This window comes from Calypte anna, chromosome Z (genome assembly GCF_003957555.1).
Source record: "Calypte anna isolate BGI_N300 chromosome Z, bCalAnn1_v1.p, whole genome shotgun sequence".
Classification (NCBI taxonomy): Eukaryota; Metazoa; Chordata; class Aves; order Apodiformes; family Trochilidae; genus Calypte; species Calypte anna.
The window spans coordinates 11,222,435-11,249,144 of NC_044274.1; the positions used below are offsets into that span (position 1 = coordinate 11,222,435).

Consider the following 26,710-nt stretch of genomic DNA (forward strand, 5'->3'; position numbering starts at 1 on the left):
AAAATCATGGGGTGACTCCATCTTACTCCCATCTTAAGTGCAAGGGAGGCCCAGGGGGGCCCCAGCCCCTTTTCAGCAAGACCCTGGGGTGCAGAGTGGTGACCTTCACCATCACTGGGCAGTTCCAGCTCACCCATCTGCACAGGGAACCGTGCACTGAAGGGATGCCAATGAGGGAGGATCTGGGGTAAGCAGCTGTCCAGATCCTTTACATAACAACAGGTACAACATATAATAGCACGTTTGTAGGTGCTGATGAAGCAGGCAGTGGACCTTTTGTCTCTGTACCCTGTTGTCACTGGTACACTGTTCCCCGGGGATGATGCTCTGTGCCTACTGGAGCCCGGTCCCACCCCGGAAAGCAGAAGCACCATCAGCATGACACAAATGACAACCCTGAGAGCACATTTGGGCTCTACCCTGTGTTTTCCTGCTCCTGTCCCTCTCCTCTCTGTGGCTTATCCACCGTACCAGCCTCTCTCCTTTCCTGCCCCAAATGGTGCCACACACCCTGGGGTGACCAGGTGAGGGCACACAGACACCCCCCACACCCTCCCCCTGGCCACGGCTCACCCTGCAGCCTAGCTCTGGTGCCGACCCTGCTGTTAGGGTGCAAGGGAGCTGCATTCCCCCAGGCTGATGGACACCAGCCTGGCTGCCAGGGATGGGTCTGCAGGGAGGGACACCTCTAGCCATGGAGGCATCCCCAGGCAGCCCTTGGCCACTTCCCTATTTCTCTTTTTTCTAAAGATGTGATGCTTTTCCATGGAAATGGAGGCACTTTCACTGGCAACTCTGTCCTGCTCTGACCTAGTGCAGAACCAGTTTTCTTTTTTACTGATTTTACTTTCCAGTGAAACCTCTTCTTAGTAACTGCACTTTCTGAAACTAGCAGCATGTTTTCCAATATTGACTGAATAGATGCTAGGGCTGATAACACTCGATGCTTATAGTTATCACTGAAGAGTGGTATGCACTGTGCACTGGAAATAAAAGGGAGGGAAAAGGGTCACACCTGTGACCCTCCTATGGGGAGGAGAAGACCAGACCAGACAGGTGACCCAAAATAGAACAGATCAAGTATTCCATCCCATGCTCAGTATGGATCTGAGGGAAGGTAGAGTCTTGGCCACCTTTCTTTTAGCAAGGTGTAAGGTTTTATTAGGCCTTCATAGGTGGGCCAGAAAACAGTGCCAAAACACTCAGGCTCATGTTCATGTCCTGTAAAGTCGTTCCCAGCATCTTCCCCACCAAATAACCATCCAGACTGGATATGGTGCAGGACAGAGGAAACAGTACTGTTACTGCAAAAGGTGTAATGGAGAGGAGAGAGAGGATATCTAAGGACAAGGAGAGGAAACTGCTTTGAAGTGCATCGGGGTGTTTATCTTGATGTCAAGAGCTCTAGCTCACTTTTTTAATGAAGCAGCTCCCCCCTTTGAAGTGTATCCTCCTTGTGCTGCACATGGCTGCTGCTCAGGGAGATTCTGTACAGACTTCACCCTTGCCAGACTCTAATTTTTCTCATGTAATTTTCCTGGAAGGAAACAAAACAAACAAACAGAACCTCCAGATCGCAGCAGAGAGGATGAGACAGAAATGATAACTCGGGGATGTGAGCAGCAGAGCTGCCTCCAGACCCACTGGGTAGAGGACAGGGCTGGAAAGGTTTTTGAAAGCAGCCCTGCACCAGAGGTCACCTGGGTCTGAGACTGAATTTCAATTGAAGGCAGCATAAAAGAAGGTGCTCAGTGGCTGGGAGCACTTGACACACTGATCCTCGGGGTGTACTAATGCTTATGAGGTCCCTCAAGAGGGGTTGGGCATTGCTCCAGGACCCCCCCCTCCCCTCCCCCAAACGCGGAGGAAGCCTCCAGCTCAGATTATCCATCTTCCCCCTGAGGAGATGCCTTCGTTAGTTAATTAGAACAACAACCCTCACGGGCTCGTCTGGGATTTGTAGCTGTGCTGGCAGGAGATTTGCTGACTGCAGGCGAGCCCTGGGGCAAAGCTTCTTTGGAGGACACAGCGGCCTGGAGCCCACCGGGAATTACCTCCCCTGCTGCTGAGCCGGCAGCCTCTGGATTGCTCTTGTTCCAAGTCCATTTAATTTTAGCCAGAATATTCCTCCTCCAAATGCGGAGCCCTGGGTTTTAGCCCTGGAGGTGGTGAAGCTTTTTCATAAAAAGTAAGAATAAACTGTAATATTCCCCTTGGTGTAGGCACCACTCGCACACCAACAGGAAGATTCAGTGTGATTTCTTTAATACAGCTTCCATGGGGAACACTGTTCATACATAGCAACTTATTGCTTAGCACTTGGCTCTCTTGAGAGAAATTCTAGTGGAGGTATTTGAGAGGGGGGAAAGGGTTTTTATGAGAAAACTTTAATCTGCAAGCCATAAAGGGAGTAGTGGCTTTGCACCCCATGGAAAACATTTTCTGCCTCCTTTAAAATGTTTTTGTCTTCCTCTATGGGCTTTCTTCTTTTGAGAGATTCATCCAGGACTGCATTTGGTGTAGCAGTTTGATTTCTGTCAGTGAGAGGCTGATTTCTCACAAGAATAACCGCCTGCATTTCCTACCACTTGACAGTGAGCACAGCTGCATTTTGTGCTTGCAGACATAGTTCTGGCAATCACAGCCCATGGGAAATCCTTTCCTTCTTGCTCGCTGGCTGCAACACACCGAGGCTGCTTCTTCAGCAGAATCCCTCTGTGTTCATATATGGGCACTGGATGTCAGCTCCGAGAAACACTTGACTGCCTTATCCTAACATAAAAAGGCAAAAAGCTTGCAGGACACGCAGGTCCTACGCCAAGATTCATCCCAGAGGAGGCAGGTCCAGGTAGCAGCACTCTGGTGCACCCCTGGACCTCCCCCCAAAGCCTCATTGCTGCAGCAATGCCTCAAAGTTGGCATGGGAAAATTACTGACAACTTCATGCCGTTGCCAAGCTCTTCCTGCAAACCTTTTTGTGGGTTGTTTTACTCTGGTTTTCCATGTATCTTCATTCCCTCTCCTGTGCTCTTCATTTTGACGCCTCTCCTCTCCTTGAGGAATGACCTTTCCCATCCCTTCACCCACCCCACTCTGCTTCTTGGCTGCATTGGCCCTGAAAATCTCGTTAAAGGACCCGTTCATTTACTGGAAGTCTCCAGCATGCTGCTCTGAGCTGTCTCCAGGCACTCTGCCCTTCTGGCTGCTCTATTAATTTCTTCTAGCAAGCTCCCTGATTTCTATGCAGTTCCCTTGATGAAGTTAAGCATGACTCAAGTGGCTTTTCTGCTTGGCAGAGCAGCTCTTCTGCAGCCTTTTTCTAAATTGCCAAGGATGAAGTCCTGAGTCTTGCTCCCTCACGGATTCCACCTTTCCAAGAAACTCAATTACTAGCAGCTAAGAATCGTGCTGCTTTGCATCATCCCCACATTTGCCAGCTCTCCCATGTCACAGTGTCCCCTTTCCCTGTCCACTCTTTCCATCTATCCAGGCAACCCTGGCAGCTCCTTGTTTTCCCCTGACACAGCCCCTCTGCCATGCTCCAGTCCCTCTGAGCACGGCTAAGCCATTTGCCCCTCATTTTGATGGACCTCTCATGCAAGACCAGGGCATGCCCTGCCACCCTGCTGCTTTCTCACACACTTCACATCTTGTGGGCACTGCTGGGGCAAGGCTGGTTCCCTGTGCCCTGTGTCCATTTCCAAGTCCCTTGTCCCCGCCCTGAGCTGCCTTTGTCACACTCAACTCTGTCCCAGTTACATGGGACAGGTACCTCATGGCACAGTGCTGCCCCAGAGTAGGGAGCTGGAGAGATGCCCCATGGCAGGAACAACACAGGAGCATGCACTGTGCCTGGACTTGCTCCATCTGTAGCTTTATCTCCTGCTTGTGGCTGCCTGGCTCCCACCCAGCACCCAATAGATGGGGGCTGAAGCCTTGAGGGGTCCTTGACAAAGAAGGAGGGCTGGGGATGGCTGAGGGAGAGTGAGACACAGACAGGGCTAGGAGGTGGGGAAGAGGGAGGGGTGGGCAAGCATACTCCTCCTGTGCTGCTTCAGGAGACACAGGTTCCTTCTGTATGTGCACATCTGCTTCCCCCAGGCTGGCCATGGCAAGCCCACTGTCTGCAGGGCTGAGGGACAGCCAGGGACAGAGCAGGGCTGGTGGCTCACAATGTCTGTGGCTCCAGTGCCTGCTGTGGGTGATGGATGGGTCTGCACAAAGGGGGAGGTCAGGGCTTGCTACTCTGATGAGAAAATCATTGAGTGACTGCAGGGTGCATTAGACAAATTGCAATAGAAGAGAGCAGACAGGTCACTGTCCAGCCCTTCATCATCCTCAGAATGGCATGGTGACTGTAATGCCCAGCCAGGGAGCAAGTTCTGGCTGCACCCACAGCAGGATTTACATTGACTGTGGTGGAAAGGCTCTGTCTCACTAGCATCAGAGTGAGAAGAAAGGGTGAGAGGACCTCCCAGGGCAGCAGTGGGGATCTGATACCTCTGATACCTCTGGGTTTCATGAGGTTGCAGGGATGTGGGGACAGACCAGCTTTGGGGCATCCCTATCCCTGCACCCTGACGAGTCATTGCCATGCTTTGGGTACCACCAACCCCCAGGTGACCAATCTGGCGATACCCACACCTGCCCCTGAGGCTAGCAAGGGGCACCCTCCTGCACCCAGAGAGACCCCAAGAGCTGGGACCCTCCACCTGCCCCACCACCATCACTGCTGCTGCCTGCTCAGGCAGGGAGAGGAGGAGGGGAGAGGGGTCCTGCCTGCACGCACGCAGCCCACTGCAGGGCTCAATAATTCAGGCCTGACACATTAAAGTTGCATGGCGTGCAAATGCCTTCTGCAACGACAGACTGCGTCAGGGCTGCTGCCTGGTGAGCCGGGCCTGGGAGGGGAGGGCAGGATGCAGGCAGCCAGCAGAGCATCCCTGCACCTGCAGTGGGGGGCTGGGGCCAGGATGGGAGGTGGTGGGAGGGAGCATGAACAAGGCCTTTGGGATATGCATTTCTGAGAAGAACATGGCTGATGAGGGGAATGCCAGCAGGATAGCACTGGCAGCCCAGGCAGCAGGAACGACAGGGCTGGGATGCAGGAGGCTTAGCTGGGGTGATGCCCTCCTCAGGGCCACCCCCTTCTCCTGTATCATCTGTGTCCCCTGCAGCTTCCCTGACAGGACAGAGACCACAGAGGCTCATCTTGCCCTAAAGACCCAATCCAAGCCCTTCCCAGCTTTGTCTGTCCCCACATTCCTGCAGCCACCTGCCCTGATGTGGCTCAACCCCCCCACACACACCGTTCCTGCCCAGCACCAAGGAACTGTAGCTCTTCACCGACTGTTCAGGGAGTTGGTTGCCGTGGGGATGTCAGATGTACCTGGTTGTCATAGGGACACTGTTGCCATGGTTACACCGTTGCTGTGCCTGGAAGAGGCAGGGATAGACCATCAGTAAGGCTGTTTACACTGGAGGGTGTGGTAGGAGGGATGATCACAGAGACCCTAACAGTCTGAGCAGAGGGGAAAGGCAGAGCCCAGCCTTCTCCCCAAGCACATCTTCACAGGGTGGGCAGCATGGGGAGAGCACCAGCAAAGCTCACACAGCCCCACAGGGATGGAGAGGCTGGCTGTGATGAAAGAAAGGTGGCTGAGATGCTGCAGAGTCTGCCATGGGGTGCCCCAGCACATTCCCAGACTGGTGTGGTGGGAGAAACTGAGCTGCACACCCTGTGCTGACTGTCCCAGAGGACAGGGCAGTTTGGCCAGGTTTGGTGCCAGCAGCACTGAGCAAAACCCTTCCAGTCCTGCAAGACTTCATGTCCTGCACTTGCACCCCCTGAGCCATGCCAGCCTCCTGGGCAAGGGGATGATGGCTTTTTGCCCCACAGGGGATGGACGATGAAGTGAAGAGAGGAATTCCCAGCTCCCAGCCAGCAGCCTGAGGACCCTGGAAGATGAGCTGGACTGACAGAGAGTGCCTGATTCCCCTCCAGTGCTGCTTGGCTGAGCTCCCTCCCCAACAGCACAGTTGGCCACTTGGCCTGTCCTTGAGATGAAAAATGCAGTCGCAGGTTTAATTAAAAAGAGAGGGAGCCACTCTGGCAGCCCAGAGAAGGGGAGTGTGGCAGCACTGGTGAGTGGCTCCTCAGGGCTTCCCTGGGCTGCCCTGCAGGCTCAGACCCCTGCCCACTTCTGCCAGGACCACTTGAGGGGTAAGAACTGTATCATGGTGCCTGCTGTGGGGCAGGCCAAGGCCTGCAGAAGATGCTTCCAAAGGGTTTGTGCATCCCACCACATGCTGACTGGGCTCTGTTTTCGCAAGGTCTGCACAGTCTTGGCAAGTGGCCAGGTTTGTGCTTCAGACCTGCAGCAGTGGCCTGGGGGATAAGGGAGGGCTGAGGAGGCTGCATGGACCACTGCCATCTCCATGAAATCAGGGTGCATTTGTGCAGGACCACTCGCTAGGCTTGAGCCCCACACTCAGTGATCACCACACTCCAGCGTGTGGCTGATGTGAAATCTGAAGCTGAGCTCCTTGTTCTCTGGGTGCTGCTACTGCTCAGGGGATGCAATTGGACTTGGTGAGGTGAGTAATGTTTTTAATTGAAAAATTAATCCTTAATCAGACAGCCGATTGGACCAGATAGGGCATTTTGCATGGCTGATAGAGTACTGGAGGGTAAGCCCTCGGGGTAAGAAGGGCAGGAGTGACCGTGGCTCCTGCCCAGCCACCCCAGGCTGCCCAACACACCCTGCAGCCATCATCCTCCACAGGGCCTGGAGGTGCAGGCAGCAAAGCTCTGAGCACACCACCACCTGACTAGACCACTGCTCCTTCTGCTCTGCCCACCCCAACCTCACCGTCCCTGACTGCCACTCCTGCAGCCCCCCGAGCCTACCCTGCTCCAGACAGCTGGGGCCCAGCTCCCAAGCAGCAGGTTTAATTAGATTGCAATCCTATTACATAGCTGCCTGCCCGCCCACAGTTGCTAATCCTGTTAGGCATCCAGTAAATCTCTCTGTGTCAGACTTTGTCCCTGGGGTATGGGGAGGGGTTTGCTGGCAGGTGGGCTCTGCTGAGCCAAGATGGGACTCCAGAGCTTTCCCTGGGGACTCACCTGCAGGGTTGGGAAGAGCCCAGGGAAGCAGTCCTCAGAGGGGTGAGAATCATAGAATCACACAATGGTTTAGGATGGATGGGACCTAAAAAAGAATGTAGTTCCATACCCCCTGACATGGGCAGTAGAAGAAGCAGTGGGGTTTCCCCTGTCATCTTTGGTCCATCTTTCCCCCTCTGAGCTGCAGTAGCAGGTGTAAATGCCCTGTCTTTGAGCTACACACACAGTCCAGGTGTTTGCCACCACACCACGGCCACCACCATGCCTCCTGAGGGTGCTAAGTCCATGGGTCTGATCACAGAGCAGACTAAGAAACAGGGGCTGAGACAGGGTTGTCTTAACCACATGGGGAGTACGGTCCATGCAATGCCCCCTCAGTGATGCTCAGCACTCAGCAGAGACCAGTCAGCTGCTCATGAATAATGGCAAAAACAAGGAGACAGGATCCCTGCTCCACTGCTCCTGCTTGGGTCAACCCACTGAGACAGGCTGCTTTAGGTAGCATGGTGACACTGAGGGGCTGTAGGTTTCTGGGGACATGGCCCTGCAGGCAGCACACAGCTCCCTGCATCACCATGGCAGGCAGCAAGAGAACCACTGCCCAGCCACAGCTTCCCCTGGGGCTGCAGGCTCCCCACGGTCCTGCTGTTTTCTGAGGGATAACCCTGGTGCCCTGGCACAGCACAACAGCTTCCTGTGAATCAGGCATAACAACTTTCCTGTGAAAGCACAGTGCCATGGAAAAGCCATCCCAGCTCTGCAGCCTGCCCTGCAGCAAGCCAAAAGACCACAGCGCCTGGACGCCCAGCTCTTGCAGCCCACCTTACTGGAACTGTGTCAGGCCCAGAGCAGTCCACCACAGAACAGCAGCTTTTGCTACAGACCCTTCAGCAAGAGCCTGAGAGATTCCTGGCAAGAGATTCCTGCCGTTCCATCTGCCACACAGGGGCACTTCCATGGCTCATCAAAGAGAGGAGCGTGGGCCCAGCTGACCCTCGAGCCTCCTCCGACCCCCTCCTCTCCCCCCTCCCCACGCTCTGCACTGGACTGAGCCTCAGAATTCCTGGAGACAAGTTCAACCAGGCTGTAATTGCAAGAACAGGGTGGCACGGGTGGCTGCGCACCCACCCAGAGGAGTCCTGGTGCTCCCAAGGATGGGCAGCCTGTAAAGAGGTTGAGCACTGGGCCCCACGGGGCGCTGGAGGAGTCCGGGCTGCCGTCAGCATCAGCTGGTACAAATGCTGTTGATGGAGGCCACAGCTGGGTCAACAAGCCCCAGCTCCTCCTGTTCATTGATGCAGAGCTGGTACCCGCAGCCCTTGCGCCGGGGCAGCGGCCCCAGGCGCCTGCGGGGTTTGGCACGGGGTGGCAGCAAGAAGCCGACGCTGCCGGCGATGAGCAGGTGCCAGATGCTGTGGATGTAGAAGTAGTTCTCCTCCGTCTCCACGAAGGCGTAAAGCAGCACAGCGGCCGCTGCGATCAGCGCTCCCGGGCAGAGGTAGAAAGCCCAGCGCTTCCAGGTGGGTGGGTAGCAGTGGCGGCGACGGATGGTGCGAGCTGTCTGTGGTGGGAAAGCAAGCAGGGGGGGTGACAGGGTCAGTCACAGAATTTTAAGGGTTGGAAGGGACCTCTAGAGATCACGGAGTCCAACACACACACACACACACACACCCCACCCCGCCAAAGCCGGATCAGCCTCAGCCGGGCCACACAGGAATGCCTCCAGGTGGGTTTTGAAAGTCTCCAAAAGTCTCCAAAGAAGGAGGCTCCACAATCTTCCTGGGAAGCCTGTTCTAGTGATCTGTCACCCTCACAGTGGAAAAGTTTTTTGGGAGAGGCAGCCCCGGCAGGGACAGGCACAGAGTCTGTGCTGCTATGTCACAACCTCCAAGAGCCAGGGAGGAGTATTCATGGAGAAGGGCAGAGGCAGCGGAGGGGAGATGCTCCCAGAGGAGTGGGGCTGGAGAGCTAGGCAGGATGCTGAGAGCAGATGGAATAGGGGTATAAGAGGAAAGGGCCTTACCCAGGCAATGGCCATGATCCCTAAGGCGAAGAGGCTGGGCCCCAGCAGGTTCCATAGCCCGTGGCGATCCATCTGCAGAGCCATGGAGAGCAGCATGGCCCCCAGCAGGTACAGCACCTGTGGGGCAACAGAGCACCCATCAGGATGGGTCCCCTCCTTGCCCACCCCACAGATGTCCTCCCACACTTGCCTGCTTGACCAAGGGCTGCAGCCGGGCCATGGCAATGACAGTGACCCACACAGACATGAGGGAGCCTAGGAAGTCACAGAACTGTAGAACATCATACTCCATGATGCAAAACACCACGATGCCTGGCTGATCACAGGCATGGTAGAACTAGGGTAGAGGGAAAAAGGGTGTGAAAGCCATCCCACACAGCCCCGGCCCCTTTCCTGCCACCCCAGCCACCCCCGCTCACAGTGGAGAAGAACATAGTGAAGATATAGACAGCAGCTTCCAGGAGGTAGTGGCTGCGGACGGCAATGGCCACAGGAGGCACGAACATGACATTGCTGAGGCACAGCAGCAGCGTGGAGAGGAGCTGGAAGCCATAGGAGAAAGCCTCGGCGTTGTCCGTGCAGCCCCAGCCGTTCCAGCCTGTGGCCAGGGAGAGCCATCACCCTTGCAGCACCGGCAGGGGCCAGGGAGGGAGCAGGGAAGCCCCCTCCCAAGGTCCTGCCGGGAGCTGGTGTGGCAGCGGGTGGGACTAATGCGGTGCACAAGCCCCGACGAAGAGGGGAGGATGCCGGGGGGGTCCCTGGGTGCAGAGGGCGCTGTGGCAGCTCTCACCGGCTTTGCACTCGCAGGCAGCGTACAGGTAGTTGTTGGTGCGCAGCAGCTTGCACTGCCCGTAGATGCCGCAGTCATTGATGCAGGGCGAGAGGTAGGCGCGCAGGTACACCTCGGCCGTCACGTTGGTGCAGGGCTCGAACCTGTGGTGAAAGAGGAGGATGTCAGCCCTCGGCCGTGACCCCTTGAGCAGCTCCTGCCTCTGCCAGAGGCCCTGATCACACCCAGGTTTGGCAGAGGATGGGAGACCCAGGGACTGAGTGAGCTGCCTTAGTGCTACATATGGCAGCTGAGAGCTGGTCCCCAAGGATGTCGTGTGCTGTGGATGTCCGTGCCAGGATGGGTGAGCAGGAGGTGCTCAGTGCTCAGACTCACTTTGCCTTTAGCAACACACTCAGCTGACTCCTATTTCATCTGGATTTTGGTGTGAAAACACTGTGCCTGGCTATCCTTGAGTGTGACTGCTCTGGGGAAGGACTGACCACAACTTGGCAATACAGAAGCACGGACTTGAAATGCAGCACGAGGGTCAGAGCAGGCACGGGACCCATGAACAGGGCTCTGGTCACACCGAGCACCTTGGCAGCTCCATTAAACAGGAGCACAGACTGGCTGGTGTCCTGGCAGTGTGCACCAGCTCCTGCCAGTGCACACTTAGGCACCCCAGCACATACAAACACACACACACACAGAGCACCAGTGGCATGCATGCTCAGGGCACACCAGCACATCTGCCTGCTGTCCCTGCCTGTCCTTGCACAGTTGAATCTGCACACGCCTGCACGTAGAACACACACAGCCCTGTCAGCTGTCACAGACCCACATGCACACACAAAGCTGCCTGTGCATGTGTACCCCAGCATGCCTGCAGTGCTGCCTGCATGTGTGCACCAAACACCCAGTTCTGCACAGGTCTCTCTGCAAGGCAATCAGAGAAAAACCTCCAGGTACATTGTAAGATTTTCCTGGAAGAGGGGGAAAGCCATGTGGAAAAAAATTTGTTCTTTCTGTGGACTCTTGCTAGATGCACAGGAAGGATGAGTTTTGGTTTGTTTGCTTCCTTAAGTCATACACAAATATCCCACGTATTTTCAAGGGATTAAAACCCTTTCAACACAAGTACATCTAGTCTAATGCTCAAAGTTCCTCTAAAAAGAAGGTTAAGTTCTCTTGGTACAAAAATTTTCCATTAGTCAATATTTTCTGTGAAATTATCATAACAAGAACTTGCCAACACGCACACAGCACCGTCTGGAGGGCACAGAACACTCAGAGAACATGCACACAACAGCCCCTCTCCTCCGCAGAGCTCTCAAGCAGACACAGGAGCTGTCCCTGGAGGTGCCGAGCAGAGCAGAGGCACAGCAGCCTGACCAGAGCTGCCCCCTCATGGGCACAGCCAAGCCCTGTCCTCGCAGTGACAGCCCCGTCCCCTCCTGGGCATGGGTACAGATGGGCACAGCCAGGGAGACAGGCAGGCACCAACAGATGCACATGGAGTTTGCAAGCTGACAGGCACTTCCTCACCGAGAGATGGAGGGAAGAGCCACAGGGACTCACAGATGGTCGAGCAGGAGCAAGACAGAACCGCCTATGCCCACACAGGCACTCAGATGGTGACACACAGCCCACGAAGCCACGTGCACATACGTGAGCAGTGACATGCAGACCAGAGGCCAGGAGCATCCACGGACCCACAGCACACGTAGATGCAGGCCACAGTGGGGACATCCCTCTAGGAGCACAGGGAGGGTACATGCCAGGGCTCTTACCCATGCTCTGTGGCACAAAGTGAACGCAGGCTCAGGTACCAGCTGCCCGTCTGTGGGTAGGGGATCCGCAGGCGGCTGAGGCTGGCTGTGGTGTTGACAGAGAGCAGGAAGCCTGCCAGGGACTCTGTGGGCAGGGAGAGCTCTGGGTGAGCAAGGCAAGGGAAAGCCCCTTCCCCTAGACAGAGCTGGGACAGGGACAGAGCAACCTGTACCAGGCTCCAGAGCAGGGACAGATGCCCCCAATAGCCTCTGCCATCTTCCCCCCCAGTCTCTCGATGGACACGCACAGTTCAGCCTACCCGTCTCACAGGTGACCGATGAGTTGTCACCAGATGTCAGGGGGACTTCATGGTTGAGACACCCAAACACTGTCACATTCTCACCACACAGAGAGCTCTGGCAGCAGAAGAGGAGATTGGCCTAAGCCAGTGCCAGGGATGTACCCTTCTCTGACAGCACCCCTATCACAGCACACCACCTAGCAGTGCCTTAACCCACACCCCATCACTCAAGAACACCTCAAGGCCATCATCCTGCCCTTGGAGCAGCCTAATCTGTGCTCCATCACCCAAGAGCTCACAAATTATTATCCCAAACCCTGTTCCAGACCTTACTGCAGCCCTGACATCATCTGTCTCCCAGCCCACCCCCAACCCCGGGCACAGTAACAACCTTACCACATTGAGCCGCAGCTCCAGGTTGAGCACCCCACCACTGTCCAGCACTGGCAGGAGGTTGATGACAAAGACTGCAGGGCGGTCAGGTGGCACCGAGACATTGGGCCCAAAGAAGATGTAGAAGTGGACAGAGAAGGTGTCCAGCTCATTGCGCAGTGTGGGGCGGACTGGCCAGCACTGCTCGCCAGCAGGTGATGAGGTGGGAACAGGGAACGGGTACTTCGTGCCATTAGGGCTGTCAGGTGGAGGGCTGTCCCCCAGCCCCAGCCCACCAGCAGAGCCGAAGGAGTGGGGCATGTTCATGGAGGCACTGGAGGGCAGGAACGGTGGCCGGGCCAGGCTGGGTCGAGAGCAGTCTGGGGAGAGCAGAGTCATCAGCCTCAGCATCACACACAGCCCCTCCAGCACCCTCTTAGATCCCACCTCCCCTTCTTGCTCAATGCTCACCTTCATCTGCATCCCATCCCAAACACCCCCTGGTGTCCCTATTTCAGCAGAGGTGGGCATCACCCTGCACTCAACCGGGGCCAGATCCTGTAGACATCTTTTACCAGTCACCCAAGCAGAGTAGAGACCATGCCCTCCACCCACACCTCCCTGTGGCCCCTCACCTGTGAGCTGCACGGTCACCTGGAAGGAGACAGTGCCTGGCACCCCGGGGTGTTTCTCCACCAGCACATAGTACCAGTGCTGCCAGAAGGGTAGGTCCAGTGCCAGCTGGCAGGGAGCATGTTCCCGGCAGTCCAGCGCTGTGGAGTTGTGCAAGGGGGGAGCCTTGGCTCTCACACGCAGCCAGAGTGGGCAGCCCTCCGACCCACGGCACCGCAGCACCTCCACCAGCACCCGCGATGTGTAGCTGGGCACAAACACCCTGTGGGACAGCAGGATCAGGTCCTACCCCTCAGCAGGAATCAACAAAGGTTGGGAAAGCAAGCCAGCAGGATGGAGCACCCCAAAAAATCTCCACCCTGGGGATGCCCTCTTCTTCAGAGACCCTCCCACACTCACTTGTAGAGGCAGGAGCGGTTGTGGGGGGCCATGCTCTGCTCTGTGACGTAACCAGGGTACAGCACAGCAATGTTAACCAGGCGCTGGACGATCAGCTGTGGCTGGAAGAGATACTGGCACTCCTCGTAGAGACCCTGCACCAGTAGGACAGTCAGCACGGGCCCAGAGGGGACCAGCTGCACAGAGCCACCATCCCCCCACTGCTGACCCTGCACCACAGCGAGGTGTTGGGATGCAGTCTGGCCAGGTGCCCTGCATCTGGATGTGTCCAGGACCCCCAGCAAGAGATGCAGTAGCCTCCTGCCCCCCATATCCCCTACTTGGGACACCTGCCCTGGGCACTGCCAGCCCAGGACAGTCATATCCCAGCAGAGCCCTGCAGTGAGCCCTGCTGTCCCCAAGGTCCCCCCCAAGCCCTTCACCTTGACGGAGATCTTGCCCTCATCTTTGGGGAGGTGGGCAGCCAGGAACCAGTCCCCGGGCAGTGGACTGGTGACATTGAACACCCCGGTGGTGCGGTTGGGCAGGGTCCAAGTGAGGGTTAGTGCAAAGGAGCCAGGGACAGCTGTGTCCCTGGGGAAATGCGTGTGCAGTGGGTTAATGACGGAGGGAGCCCCGGAGCGAAAATACCTGCAGGAGAGAAGGCAATTAGCAGAGAGCAGGCAGGGACAGCCTGCCCTACATGTGAAGGGTCTGTCCTCCATGTTATTAGGAAGCTCAAAGACATAATGGGGAAGCCATCTGTCATCTGAGACCTTGCTCAAGGCTGTGAGCTTTCCTGATGGTGGGTGTTCAAGCAAAACTGTTCGTGTATGAGATGCACAAAAGAGTGGAGCCTGCACCGGCCCTGGGAAGAAGAGTCACAGAGAGTAAGCATGTGTGTGTGTGTGTGTGTGTGTGTGTGCGTGCATACAGGCACCTGTGCATACCTGTGCTGCATGTGTGAGTGCTCCTCTATCTGTCTGCATATACGCACAAGAAGCAGACCGGAGCAGGCAGGCTCCCTGGTAAGTCTGGACAGGGGCAGCAAGTGCAGGCAGAAACAGGCAGGAACAAAACACAGAGCAGGCTGCTTACTCACACAGTGATGCTACGGTCTGGACATTGATCCCCAAATGTGCCACCTTGCTCCTTGAAGGTGATAAGGTTCCAGACAGCAATTACCGTGTCCTCAGGGATGTGGAAGTGGAACAGCTCAATGCTGGCAAAGGAGCGGAAGGGGCTGAGCTTGCGTGGTGTGCGGGTGAAGTAGTCGGTTGCAAAGAGCCCATCTGCAGAGGACACCCAAGGGACTCTCAGTGGGGTGAGCAACTAGAGAGGTGCAGCACTTCTCCCAGACCAGCCCCACACACCCAGACTCTGAACAAGACCCAGAATCAGCAGCCCTGAGGCAGGAGGGGCGGGGGGCTGTGCCATTTCAATGTGTCTCCGTGGCTGATGCCAGTTGTGCCCAGCTGCATCTCCCAGCCCTAGAACAACCTGCATTGTGCCTGGTTCAGCACTGCCTCAAGCCCAGTTCCCTGAGCTGTGGGCACTCATCCTCCAGAGCCTGTGGAGCAACTAGCCATGGTTGCTCAGGCTCTGAACAGGTGCAGCTCACTGCTCCCAACTCATAATCCTCTTCAGTGAGGACCAGCTCCCTGAAATTTACCTGTAATAAATGTTCATTCCTCATCGCTTCAGCTCCTGCCCCAGTGGGTCAGGTCTCACAGGGACACAGATTCCCCCTTCTCTGCTTGCCGAGGAGACTCAGCACAGACCCCATCATAAACCACAGAGTCCCATCCCAGAGCCATGAGAAGGAGCAAGCAGTGCACTTCCTGCACAGCATATCAGCTCTCCCATGGTTTGCGAAGGAGGGATGGTGCACATATGTTGCACATATGCACACGTGGGTGCTTTCTGCGTACACTGCAAAGCGGAGGCGTGCATGCCTACATGCGTGGGTGAGTGTGGCTGGGCACAGTCCCCTGTCTGCAAGACACTTCCTGCAAACCCACACACACACTGGGGCCACCTCCCCATGCTCAACTGTCTGACACTTTGATTTTCAGGAGCCTGAGGACCAGAGGGGCAGCCACTTCTTTGGCGCAGTAGAGACAAGGGAGAACTACTCTCCAGACAGCAGGTGTAACTTCACCCTACCATTGATTCTCTCCCCCCATCCCAGACTGTAAGACCTATCCATTATTCCCCAGAGATACACCAAAGATGAGATGCATCTCTGCACAAGATGTGCGGCAAGGGTACCAGATGGTACTGGCAAGACAGATACCAGCAGATGATGGGCTGGGTGCAAGTCTGTGGACAGGAGGACTCATGCAGTGGGAAGTGGGATAGTTTAGAAGAAGAGTGATGTTTGCACAGCTTGTGCCTGGCTGAGTGTGCGCGCATGTGCTTGTGTGCACGTGTGTTTTTGCTGCGTGTGCAGCCCCAGCTGGCTGTACACTGACAGCATCTGCTCCCTTGCCTGAAACAAAGGCAGCTCCCCCTCCCCTTCACTGCCAGCCAGCACAAGCCAGGCATGAAACAAAATACCTGTCTCAATACAAGAGCACCTGATCCCAACTCCCCCACCATGAACCACCAAGCCACTCCAGAGTGGAGAGAGTGACCTGGCAAGCAGCCCCAGGGAGGAGAGGATATTGAGCACATATCTAAGAGGTGGCATGGGGGGGAGTACTCCCAGCGTGTTTGTCCCATGCTCACTCTCGTGGCAAGGCTTGGGGAGACGGTCTTGGGCAGAAGGTCAGTCTGAGGACCCACAACACCACAGCACCATGACCAGAGCAAGGGGGGGAGGGTTGCTGGAGGACAGAGGGGGACTTTATAACCATGAGGTGGGGGGGAAAGGAGGAACACAAGTACCTCTCTGCCCTAGGACAGCAGCCGGAGCCGCAGGACCCCCCAACAACCCGGATCACAGCCCCAGGTGACGGCGGGAGGTCAGCACCACGAACAGCGGTCAGGACCATGGACAGCTCCCGTCACCGCCCCACGGCGGCCCCCGCCCCACGGCACCGGCAGCCCCCCGGCCAGCTGCATCCTCCCCAGAGGATACCCCCACATACAGCCTCCAGAAAGGCCCCCGTGGTCACACGCAGCCCCGTCACCAAGCCAGCTCCCATCGCCCCACACCATCCCGCCGGTGTTCCTCCCCACATCCCGATACTCGCTGCCTGTGCATCTCCCTCTCCGCAGGCTGCCCACCGCCGCTGCCCCACCGCATGCTCACAGCTCTCTGCCTTGACCGCCAGCTGCGTCTGCAGCCCCACCAGTGCACCCCATTGCATGGGCATCTGGTATACCCCTGCACATGCATCCCCATGGCCCCACACAAACACCCCGTTGCACACGGATTTCTGTGTCCCATCGCACCCACGTCGGGCCCTATTGCACACGCTCCTTCTGCCCCACTGGACACACACATCTCTGTGTCCCATCCCTTTCCCCATTGCACACACACACCCCACACTCATCTGGATACACCGCTGTGCCCTGTTGCTTGCAAGCCCCAAACCCCACTGCGTGCGCACCCCATCCCCTGTTGCACAGACTCTTCGTGTCCCATTGCCTGTGTATCCTGCACCCCACAGCAGGCACACACATACACCCGTGGCCATTTTCACCCACCCCCTGCCCTACTGATCGCACACCCCACATCCCGTTTCTCATGTACCCATCGCAAGCGCATCCCCCTGCCCCACTACCCGAGCACCTCACGCCCCACAGCCCACGGACCTCCTGCCCCACTGCACGCACGCACACCCCCACAGCACCCCGTACCCCACATTCCCATTACAGACGCACTCCTGCGCCCCACGGCATCCGCACCGTCCACCGATCACTCAGCTCCCCCCGCCTCCCCCCCCAAAATGCTTGTGCCCCATCCTGTGTGCCACACACCCCCGGCCCCGCGGCACTCACCGCCGGGCGGCGGCAAGAGGAGAAGGAGGAAGAGGAGGTGGAGGAGCGGCAGGAGCCGGAGCGGCAGGCGGAGGGGGGGGGCGAGCGGCCGCCGCTGCCCGCCGCCCCCGCCGCCCCCGCCGCCCCGCCGGCCCATGCCGCCGCGCCGGCTGCCGTGGGTTGCGCGCCGCCAGCAGCCCCGCCGGTTACCGGCTCCCATGACGTCACCCGCCCCGCCCCCCGGGACCGCCCCCCCGGCAACATTGGCCACCAGCCCCGTCACTCGCCGGGGGCAGGGACCGGCGCCCCAAGCCCCCCGGACGACCCCGTGACACCACGCATACACACGGACGCACCCGCACACCCGGGGGTGTCCCCGCCGCTGCTCGGGGCATCGGGTGGGCATGGGGGACATGTGTCTGGGGACAGGAACACGGGTTTGGAACGGGGACACGGGGTACGGTAGGGATATAGGGCTGGGGGACGAAGGGAGACGCTGGGCTGGACACCGGAACATGGGCTGGAGATACGGAGATGGGCTGGGGACAGGGACTTGGGGCTGGGGACAGGGACACAGTCCCTACAGCAAAGGGACGGTGATTGAGGACACGGACACGGGATGGGGACATGGGCATGGGCTGGGGATGGTGACATGAGGCTAGGGACAGGAAAAGGGACCGAGAACAGAGATACGAGACTGGAAGTCAGGGACATGGTGCTGGGACAGGAGCAATGGCTAGGGACAGGGATATGGGCCGGGAAGAGGGACACGGGCTGGTGACAGGGAGCTGGGCTGGGAATATGGACATGGGGCTGGGGACAGGGACATGCAAGTGTCCATGAGGCCAGGCTACAAGAGGGCAAAGGGGACAAGGGGGCCACAATGTAGGGAAGAAAGAGGAGCGTCTTATGGAGAAGGGGTGGGAAGCAGCGAGGGCCTGGGAAGGCAACATAGGGGCGGTAAGGGCGGCTGCCTATGGGGTGGGGGGTGGGGCTAAATATGGGGGCTGTTTAATGGGGGCCGGATGGTTTTCTAATAGCGGCTACTATCATAAATTATATTTATTTTCTAGAGCAGGTGTCACGGAGAGGGGGTGTGGGGCACCGTCTGCAGGGAAGAGGGCATCCCGACTGGAAACGACCTCATCCCTCTTTCCCAAACTCTCTTACATCATCCCCAGAATCCCCTGACATCACCGTCCCCCTTGGCCGCGGCGGAGGCGAGCAGGTGACTCCCGAGGGTCCTTTGCCCCCCGCCAGCACCGCTGCCTCCCGTCCACTAATCCGGGATCTGCGGAGGGAGCGGCGGCCCAGGGGCCCCTTCTCAGAACGCACCCCCCTTGCCGGAACGGCGGGGATCCTTCCCTCCCGGGAGGGGGGCTGGGAAGGCTGCGTCGTCGTCCACCAGAATGCCCCCCAAAGGCTCCAAGACGCCACCGCAGCTCTGCGGGATGCAGACACCCATGGGGGTGGGTACCCAAAGGGGTACCGGGCCAGGCGGGACCCTCAGGGGGCACCTGCAGCCCCCCTGCCGGGGTAAAAGGCACTGCAGCCTGGACAGGGGGGTCTGTTCCCCCTTCAGTCCCACGTGTCCCAAGTGTCTGGGGCTGCACTACGACCCCCACGGCCCCGGAGAACGATGCGTGTCCACGGCAGGACAGGCCATGAGGGTGGTTCCCCTGTGCTACTCCGGGTCCGAAGAAGCGGAGGAAATGCCTGTCCCAATGTGGTCTGGTCCTCGTGGCTGTCTCAGTGCCGGTCCCGGCCCAGCACGGTCCCCGCCGCTCGTCCCTCCCATTCCCCATCGCTCCCCGCTACCGGTCCCATCCCGGTCCCCACCGCCCTGCCCCTGCCCATCCTGATCCCGCTGCCCACTCCCAGACGTTCCTCCCGGTCCTGGTCCCGCTCCCGGTCTCGCTCCGCTTCCCATCGCTCCCCCATGCCGGACTCGGTCCCGGTCCCCGCCGCTCGCCCCAGACGCGACCGCAGGAGCGCGTTTTCTCCTCCCGGCCGCCAGGGTGCGGTGGCGCCCCGCCGCGCGCTGCCTCCAGCGCCGCTCTTGTCCCGCTCCAGTCTCGGGTGCTGATTGGTGCGTGACGTCACTTCCGCCAGCGGCATCTTTTCCGCGCGGGTTCTGACCCGCTGCCGCTCCTGGACCCGGGACCGACCGGGCTGACCCCGGGACCCCCCGGCTTCGCCTGTCCCGGCTGAGTCCTAACCAGACCCAGGCCAACCCATACCTCTCCCCAGCGCCCTCCGCCCCGTCCCGCCGGGGCCATGGAGTTCCCGGACGTTCTCTTCCCCTCGTACTTCGGCTGCGGGCCGCCCATGGAGGAGGGAGGCCCCGCTCCGGCCGCCGGGTGGGGCGAGCAGGGGCAGGTGCTGGACGCCGGTCCCGGCCGCTGCCAGGTGAGGCCGCGGGGCATTCCGACCTGCCCGGACCCGGGGAGTTTGGGGGTGTCTGGAGAGGCCGGGCCGGACCCTCTCTCACCTCTCTCCTTCCTCTCCCTGCAGACGGAAGCGATGTTCGTGCCCCGCCGCGGCGGGACAGGCGAGAGCTGGGAACCCACGGAGGCTGCCGCTGTGCCCTGCGTGCCTCCCAACGCGAGTGAGGGCCGCGGGGGGACGGGAGGGGCCCCTTCAGCCCACCCGCCGAGCTGCTCTGCAGCTCACCATCCCCACCACATCTCTGGGAGCTTTAGCAGCGCTCTCCCCGGGAGTGCTCTGGCAGGAGGAGTAGGGATGGGTGAGATGTCACTCAGTAGAGGCCCAGTACTCACGCAGAACCAGAAAGATCCATCTCTCTCCTCACAGGCTGCTGGATCCCCTCACTTGTGCCTCAGGACATCCTTTACCACGGGTTCCTGCGCAGGAAGCTTCGGGGAGGCAGGTCTGGAGCTGCTCTGGACTTTGCCAAGCAGGTAGAGCTTGGGGTGTTGTGTCCCACTGAGGAGCCAGGGGGGATGGTGCAAGATCCCTCTACAGCCCAACCCTTCCCTGTCCTTCCTGCACAGCTGGGACACTTCTTTGTGGATCACCCTGAAGATGCCTTTGGCTCTCTGGGGCGGCTGCTGCACCAAAACTTCCACCTTGGCAACTCCAAGCTGAGGGTCAGTGTGCATCCAGGGTTACAATGCCATCCCTCACCCCCCTCCTTGCTGCTGCCAGCCTCAGCCTCAGCCCCTTTTCCTCCCTGCAGAGACAAGCCCGGGACACCACTATTCGGATGACAGCCCTGATGGAAGAAATCGACCGTCTGGAGGCCAAGCAGTGAGCAACCTCACATCCCCTGCCCTGGGGAAGGCTGGGGGGGCTTCTGCCCTCTCCCCACACCTGACACCAGCTCTTTCCCTGCAGTGGCTGCCCCAGGCAGTTCCTCTCCCCCCGCCTGCGCTGGTTCTCCCACCTCTGCCGTGACTGGCTCTTCGAGGTGCCTTTGGGGTTGCTGGCAGACTGCCTGCACGAGGAGCTGGTGCTTCAGTGGGCTGGCCTGCTCTTTGATGACAGCCCAACTGGGGGGGCACTGGCTTGGCTGCCCCCTGAAGAGGTGGGGGCACAGACAGGCCGCCTGGTGTACCCTGGTGGGCCAGCCATGAACCACCTCTGTATCCTTCCCAGCGAGGTGTCCCTGGGGAGGGAAGAGGCAGGGGTTGCGTTGCATTGTCCTTAGCTGGTGGCATCCCAGATTTCCAGGACGTGGTGCTGGAGGAGCTGCCCCATGCCCAAGGCTCCCCAGTACAGTTTGAGCTCAACGGCCTCATCCGGCAAGTGGCTGCTGCCCGGGTGGATGGGGAAGGTGAGCCAGCCCTGGGGTCCAGATGACAGGATCAGTACCTCAGGTGAACTGTGGGGTGACAGGAGCCCCCAGGACACTGCCATCTCATGTGTTGCTTCTTGTCCCTGGCCAGACTTCGTTGGTGTTCGCTCAGATTATCACTGTGGTGTTTGGAGGGTGCCAGCCAGGATGGGGGTGGCCCCCACCCCGCTGCAGGTCATCCACACCAGCGTGCCTGCCTCCTGCCTCACTGTCAGGTAGGTACAGGGGAGACAAAGCTTTATGTGGAGGGTGTTCTGCTGCTTCTGCAGCCTTCCTTGCCTGGCAGGAAGCCATGCCATGCCATCCACCCTGCAGCCCTCACCTGCCCGGGGAGCTGGCCGTCTGCACCCAGAGCGGATCTGTGTACCTCTGGAGCGTCGAGTCACGGTGAGATTGGGCACTTGGGGCTGGGAGGAGACTCAGCGCAGGCCCCTGGGTCTTGCTGGAAGCAAGTGAGACAGGGGCAGCTCTGCCCTGCCCTGGCATTGCTTTTCTTTCCACAGGTTGCAGCGACTCCGCCACGACCCCCAGACCATGTTTTTTCGGGACCACTCTCCATGGCGCTGGAGTGACTTCACTGCCCACCCACGGGTGCTGAGCTGTGCTGACCGCACTGGCCTGCAGTGCCTGGATGCCCGGGTGAGCCTGGGAGAGTGGGCAAGGAGCTGGTGACGGGTGGGGAAGAGAGTTTCCCAGCCCAGGGTGCTGACAGCAACCCGCTCTGCTGCTGCAGGCCCCTGAGAGATGCCACTTCGACTTGTTCAAGGTGGGCGAGGAGGCCAACTGCCAGCAGGGTGAGCGTGTGGTGCTGCCCATGTACCTGGGCAGGGCTCACCCCTCCCAGCACCTCGTCACCACCCAGGTGAGTCTCACCTTATGTTGTGGCGGGGGGGGCAGGAGGGGCACACAGGGCTCCCAGCAATTGCGGGGCAGAGGGATTGATTGCCCTGCTGAGGGGGACTGCTGTGGTGTGTTTGGGTCAGACCCTGCTGAGCTGTGCCTCCCATCCCAGTTCTCCATGTACGTGCTGGACGAGCGGTTGCCACTGGTGCCTGTGCTGAAGTGGGCACACATGATGAAGGCTCCCCCTCTCTTTGCCCACCTGACGCCGGGGGGCCCCGGGAGAAGCCATAAGGTGCTGCTCGGCTCATCCCACACCCAGGAGCTGCTGTTGCTGCAATATCAGGGTGAGATACAGAGCTCTGAGGGTGCTGTGGGGCTGGGACTGCCTGATGCCCGCGTCCCTCACAGCCTCCTCACTTCTGGGACTGGCTTGCCCCCCCCTCCCTCTCTCTCTCCAGCATTGCTTCTCACCAAATAATTTTTGGCTTGTTCTTCTGCAGGGGGCAGCAGGTCAGCCTGCCAGCTGGCAGGGCCACCACAGAAGCTGCACCCCATCACCAGCTGCCTGCAGCATCTGCCTGCCCAGCTCCCACACCGGCACCACCTGCTCCAGCAGCGCCTCGGAGCCCCGGCTGCTGGTGGGTGTCCCACACCACCCGGGGGTTCAGGTCCTGGGGGGAGGATGTGGGCTGGAGGGGGGAGTGCAGCCCTCCCTGTGCCCTGGGGTGTTGGGCAAAAAACAAAATCAAAACCCTGAACAAGCCCGAGGAAGAGGGTAATCTGGAAAAGGACGTGGGAGACAGGAGCCAGCAGTGAGTGTGCGTACTGTAGGGTGGGGGCAGCCCCCACTGCTGGCCAGGCCCAGTGAGAACTTGTTCCCTGACCCCACAGGACTGGCTGCTGCGGTGAAGGAGGAGGGGCTGCGGGAATCCCTGATGGTGTTCCAGCTCTCCGAGGCTGGGGACATCTTCTGCCAGAGGCTGACCCATGAGACAGTGCAAGCCCCTGCACCTGCACCCACCTCAGGGGACGAGACCACAGCATCCCCTGGCTCTTCCCCTCTCATCGAGGAGGAGGAGCAAACCTTCTACTTGTCCAACCTGGAGGTGATTATCAACGAGGAGGAGGATGCGGGCACACCGGCATCTCTGGAGGACCCTGAACTCCCACCGCAGCCCTGTACCAGCCCCCGGCCCTGCCCAGCCGTGTCCACTCCAGCCGCTGCCCTGCAGTACCGCCGCTGGCTGAAGGGTCTTTCCAAGGTCTGCAGGGAGTCCCCCCGCCGCTCCAGGCCCCTCACCCTCAGCCAGAAGCGTCTCTTCACCCGCAAAGACCTGGAGGTGCCGGCAGCCCCCAACCCCCTGCACGGGCGGGCACGGCAGCGGCTGCTCCAGGCCATGGGGGAAGGGGGCGGGATCCCCTCCTGGGACCCCCCACACCCGCCACCCCCTGTCCTACCGCAGCTCGCGGAGCCTTCGGGGGGCTCGGACCCACTGAGCGCCCGGCTGACGGCGGCCTGGTGCGGGGACTGGGGGCAGTGGTGGGAGGAGAGGAGCGGTTTCAACCGGGCAGAGCGGCAGCGGGCGCTGCGGGAGAGGCGGCGCCGGCAGAAGCAAGCCCGGGGTCGGCGCAGCCTCTCTGCCAGCTTCACCTCCTCCCTCACCTACCAGTCCGAGCTGTCCGAGCTGAGCGACTCGGGACCCCCGCTGCCTTCCCCCGGACCTCTGCCCCCCAGGGACTCCCCCCAGCCCCGCCAGCGCTCCCCGCCGCCCCCCGATTCTCCCGAGGAAGCCGCCCTGCTCTCCTCCCAGAGCCTGCGCTGCCGCGGCATCCCCAAGGAGCGGCGGAAAACGCTGCGGGACTACCTGGCCGTCTGGGCTGAGAGTCCCGTCGAGCCCCCCGATCCCCCCAGCAGCCAGGCCAGCCAGCTCTGCATCCCCTCCTCCCAGAGCCAGCTCTCCTCCGCCTCCCAACCCCGCCGAAAGCGCCCGCGGATGGGTTTCTGACACCCCTTCCCACCCCCCCAATAAACATCAACCATGGATGGGTGTCTGAGCCCCCCCGCTGCCCTTCGTGGTGAAGGAACGGGGGGTGTGGTCGTTTCGGCTGCGTTGTGGCGCGGCCCCTTTAAGGGGGCGGGATCAGTCGTGGAGTGACGGGTTTGGGAGCCAAGGGGAGCGAGAGTTTGTGAGGGGGCGGGGCCGCGTGTCGGCCATGGCGGCGGTGCTGGTGCGGGGATTAGCGCGATGCGGGGGTGCTCGTGGCGCGGCACGCGTGGGGCAGGTGGGCACGGGGGAAAGGGGGGGAGCAAGAGAGGGGGACAGAGGGAGAGGGGTGTGGGGGGGTCTGTCCTGGCAGTGGCTCCCCCACCACATTTTTGGCCACGGTCACCTCTGCACCCACCCCCGGGCAAGGTTCGCGGAGGGCCGAAGCCCCACGGCAGTGGGTCTTGGAATGCGCGTGTGCGGCCACCTCGTCCCGGCGTGTGTCACCGCTGTATGCACCAGCCCCCTGTGACTCCCTATGGACATCCACCCACCCCGCCACATCGGACACCTCCGTCGGGAAGTCCGCAATTTCCGCCCTCGCCGTCACCCCCCTGTGGACCCTTCAGCCACACCCCTGGGCAGCCCCCCATTACCCCAGCGTGCACCCCAGAAACCCACAGGGATCCACATAAGCGCACCCCTTGTCACCCCCATGGGTATCTCCCCCATCACCCCGCACCTGCACCCCATATCATCCTCATGAGCAACGACACCGTCATCCCCACATCTAACTCAGTCACCAGCATGGCAGCCCCTCCATCAACCCTACGTGTGCCTCCTGCACCCTTCAGCACCCTTATGTGCTCCCCATCCCTCCCTGCCTCCATCACCCCACATCCCCGACGGTGTCACACCCATTATTTACTTGCACCCCCACCATCCTCACCCATCACCCCCAATTGTGTTCCTCATCACCCCCATGTGCATCCCCCCCATGCCTCACCCCCCCTTATCCCAGCATGCACTCCTGACACCCCCCATCCTCCCTCCCTCCCACCTTGCAACCCCCATTTATACCCCTAACACCCCCATGATGTCCCCTGACACCCCAATGTGCACACACACACACACACACACCCCCCTCATGCCACCACAGGGTCCTCATCCCCAGGTCCCTAAACCCCCTCTTTGTCCCCTGGCCCAGCGGTGCGTGATGGGACGTGGGGGGCAGGACCGGAACCCCCCAGATGGGGAGGTGGGCAAGGCGCAGCGTGCAGCCAGCGAGGGGGAGGGCGGGCAGCCCACCATCTTCAGCAAGATCATCGACCGCAGCGTGCCTGCCACCATCCTCTATGAAGACGACAAAGTAGGAGGGACAGCAATGTCCACACCTGGATTTGGGGAGGGGGGATTTCAGGGGGTACAGGACCTCTGTGTGTGGGTCTCACTCTGCCCACCTTACATTCCCCCTGTCAGTGCCTGGTCTTCCGTGACGTGGCCCCCCAAGCCCCCACCCACTTCCTGGTGATCCCCAAGCGCCCCATCCCCCGGATCAGCCATGTGGGTCCTCAGGACACTGAGGTGAGTCTGGGGGAGGGGGGCTTCTGGGGACACTGAGGAGCAGGTGACATGCAGGGTGGTGACCCTCTCAACACACCCGACCCCACAGCTCCTGGGGCACTTGCTGGTAGTGGCAGCACGCACAGCACAGGCAGAGGGGCTGGCTGATGGCTACCGTGTTGGTGAGTGGGGGTCCTGGGATGGGACTCCCTGGGGGGGTCCAGGACAGCTGGGGGTGTGTGGGGAGAGGGGTCCTTTACCCCCTGTCATTCTCCCGGCAGTGATCAACGATGGAAAGCACGGTGCCCAGTCTGTCTACCACCTGCACCTCCATGTGCTGGGGGGGCGGCAGCTGAGCTGGCCCCCTGGGTGAGACCCCTTACATCCCCCCAATAAAGCACCTCCATGGCAGTGAGTTCAGTGGCTCTGTGTTGGGGTGTCTCTCCTGGGGGTTGCAGGCCTGGGACTAGTGATGGCTTTGAGTGTTAGAGCAGAAGGGGGCACGGCAGCAGAACACAGCGCGAATACAGGTAAGTTTTGGTGCTTTCTTGGATAGCAGGATCTAGGCTCCCCACATGCCAGCCTGCCTGTTCTGGAGATGTTCTGGAGACCCACAAAAAGGTTTTTTGGAGCTGCCCACATTGCATCACTCATCTCTGACCCCCTTGTATTTGCACCACTGTGCAAAAAAGTGTTGCAAACCATGTCGCATTGCATGCTCCAGGCCCTCTGCGCATGCACTACTGTGCAAAACATATTGCACTGCACACCCCAGACCCCCCACCTATGCACTACTCTGCAGGGCACATTGCACCACGCATCCCAGACCCCCTCCCGTGCAGGCACCACTGTGCAAAACATCGCACTGCAGACCCCAGACGGCTTGAGCACGCCCCTCCATGCAAAGCAGTGTTGCACACTGCAGCCCCTGTCCCGCCCCATGCACCCCACCGTGCACAGACAGCAGCGCTTGCACACGTGTTTTAACACATGGAACTCAGACATCCGCCTGCACGTGGCCACGTCCACCCCCCCGCGGGGTGCACACGCGCGGGGGGCTCGGGTGCGCAGTCGTGCACTCGCCACATGCTTGCCACCCACTCGCCGCAGCATTGCCGCACGCTTGCTCCCTACCCCGCACTTCCTGATGTCTTGGCGGCCCTGCTGGGCCACTGCCGGCCACCCCAGCTATATTTA

General features: G+C 59.7%; 3 protein-coding genes across 6 annotated transcripts; 2 read left to right on the forward strand and 1 right to left on the reverse strand.

Annotated features, from left to right (window-relative positions):
* Window positions 1–8,198: 8,198 nt before the first annotated feature.
* On the reverse strand, window positions 8,199–16,527 carry TMEM8B (transmembrane protein 8B). Its single transcript, XM_030466850.1, has 13 exons — window positions 16,461–16,527; window positions 14,481–14,670; window positions 13,822–14,029; window positions 13,400–13,533; window positions 13,003–13,262; window positions 12,392–12,747; window positions 12,014–12,110; window positions 11,715–11,838; window positions 9,943–10,085; window positions 9,572–9,750; window positions 9,343–9,489; window positions 9,153–9,269; window positions 8,199–8,690 (listed from the first exon to the last, which is right to left on the reverse strand). The coding sequence occupies exons 1-13, from the start codon at window positions 16,525–16,527 to the stop codon at window positions 8,355–8,357; spliced, it is 2,358 nt and encodes a 785-aa protein (XP_030322710.1). The 3' UTR covers window positions 8,199–8,354.
* A 2,930-nt stretch (window positions 16,528–19,457) lies between these two features.
* TAF1C (TATA-box binding protein associated factor, RNA polymerase I subunit C) lies at window positions 19,458–23,976 on the forward strand. The gene is made up of 14 exons (XM_030467331.1): window positions 19,458–19,714; window positions 19,820–19,913; window positions 20,120–20,226; window positions 20,320–20,415; window positions 20,505–20,575; window positions 20,663–20,910; window positions 20,991–21,101; window positions 21,214–21,337; window positions 21,438–21,509; window positions 21,626–21,761; window positions 21,856–21,984; window positions 22,135–22,309; window positions 22,466–22,603; window positions 22,857–23,976. Exons 1-14 carry the CDS (start codon window positions 19,583–19,585, stop codon window positions 23,969–23,971), a joined length of 2,748 nt encoding a protein of 915 aa, XP_030323191.1. The 5' UTR covers window positions 19,458–19,582; the 3' UTR covers window positions 23,972–23,976.
* A 187-nt stretch (window positions 23,977–24,163) lies between these two features.
* On the forward strand, window positions 24,164–25,934 carry HINT2 (histidine triad nucleotide binding protein 2). 4 transcript variants are annotated; one of them, XM_030467296.1, is made up of 5 exons: window positions 24,164–24,233; window positions 25,158–25,319; window positions 25,430–25,534; window positions 25,623–25,695; window positions 25,795–25,934. In XM_030467296.1, exons 1-5 carry the CDS (start codon window positions 24,180–24,182, stop codon window positions 25,884–25,886), a joined length of 486 nt encoding a protein of 161 aa, XP_030323156.1. In that variant the 5' UTR covers window positions 24,164–24,179; the 3' UTR covers window positions 25,887–25,934. The 4 variants fall into 4 exon arrangements, with proteins under 4 accessions (XP_030323156.1, XP_030323154.1, XP_030323155.1 ...); XM_030467294.1 differs by having other exon boundaries at window positions 24,166–24,248; window positions 25,125–25,319; XM_030467295.1 differs by having other exon boundaries at window positions 24,166–24,248.
* The last annotated feature ends 776 nt before the right edge of the window (window positions 25,935–26,710 follow it).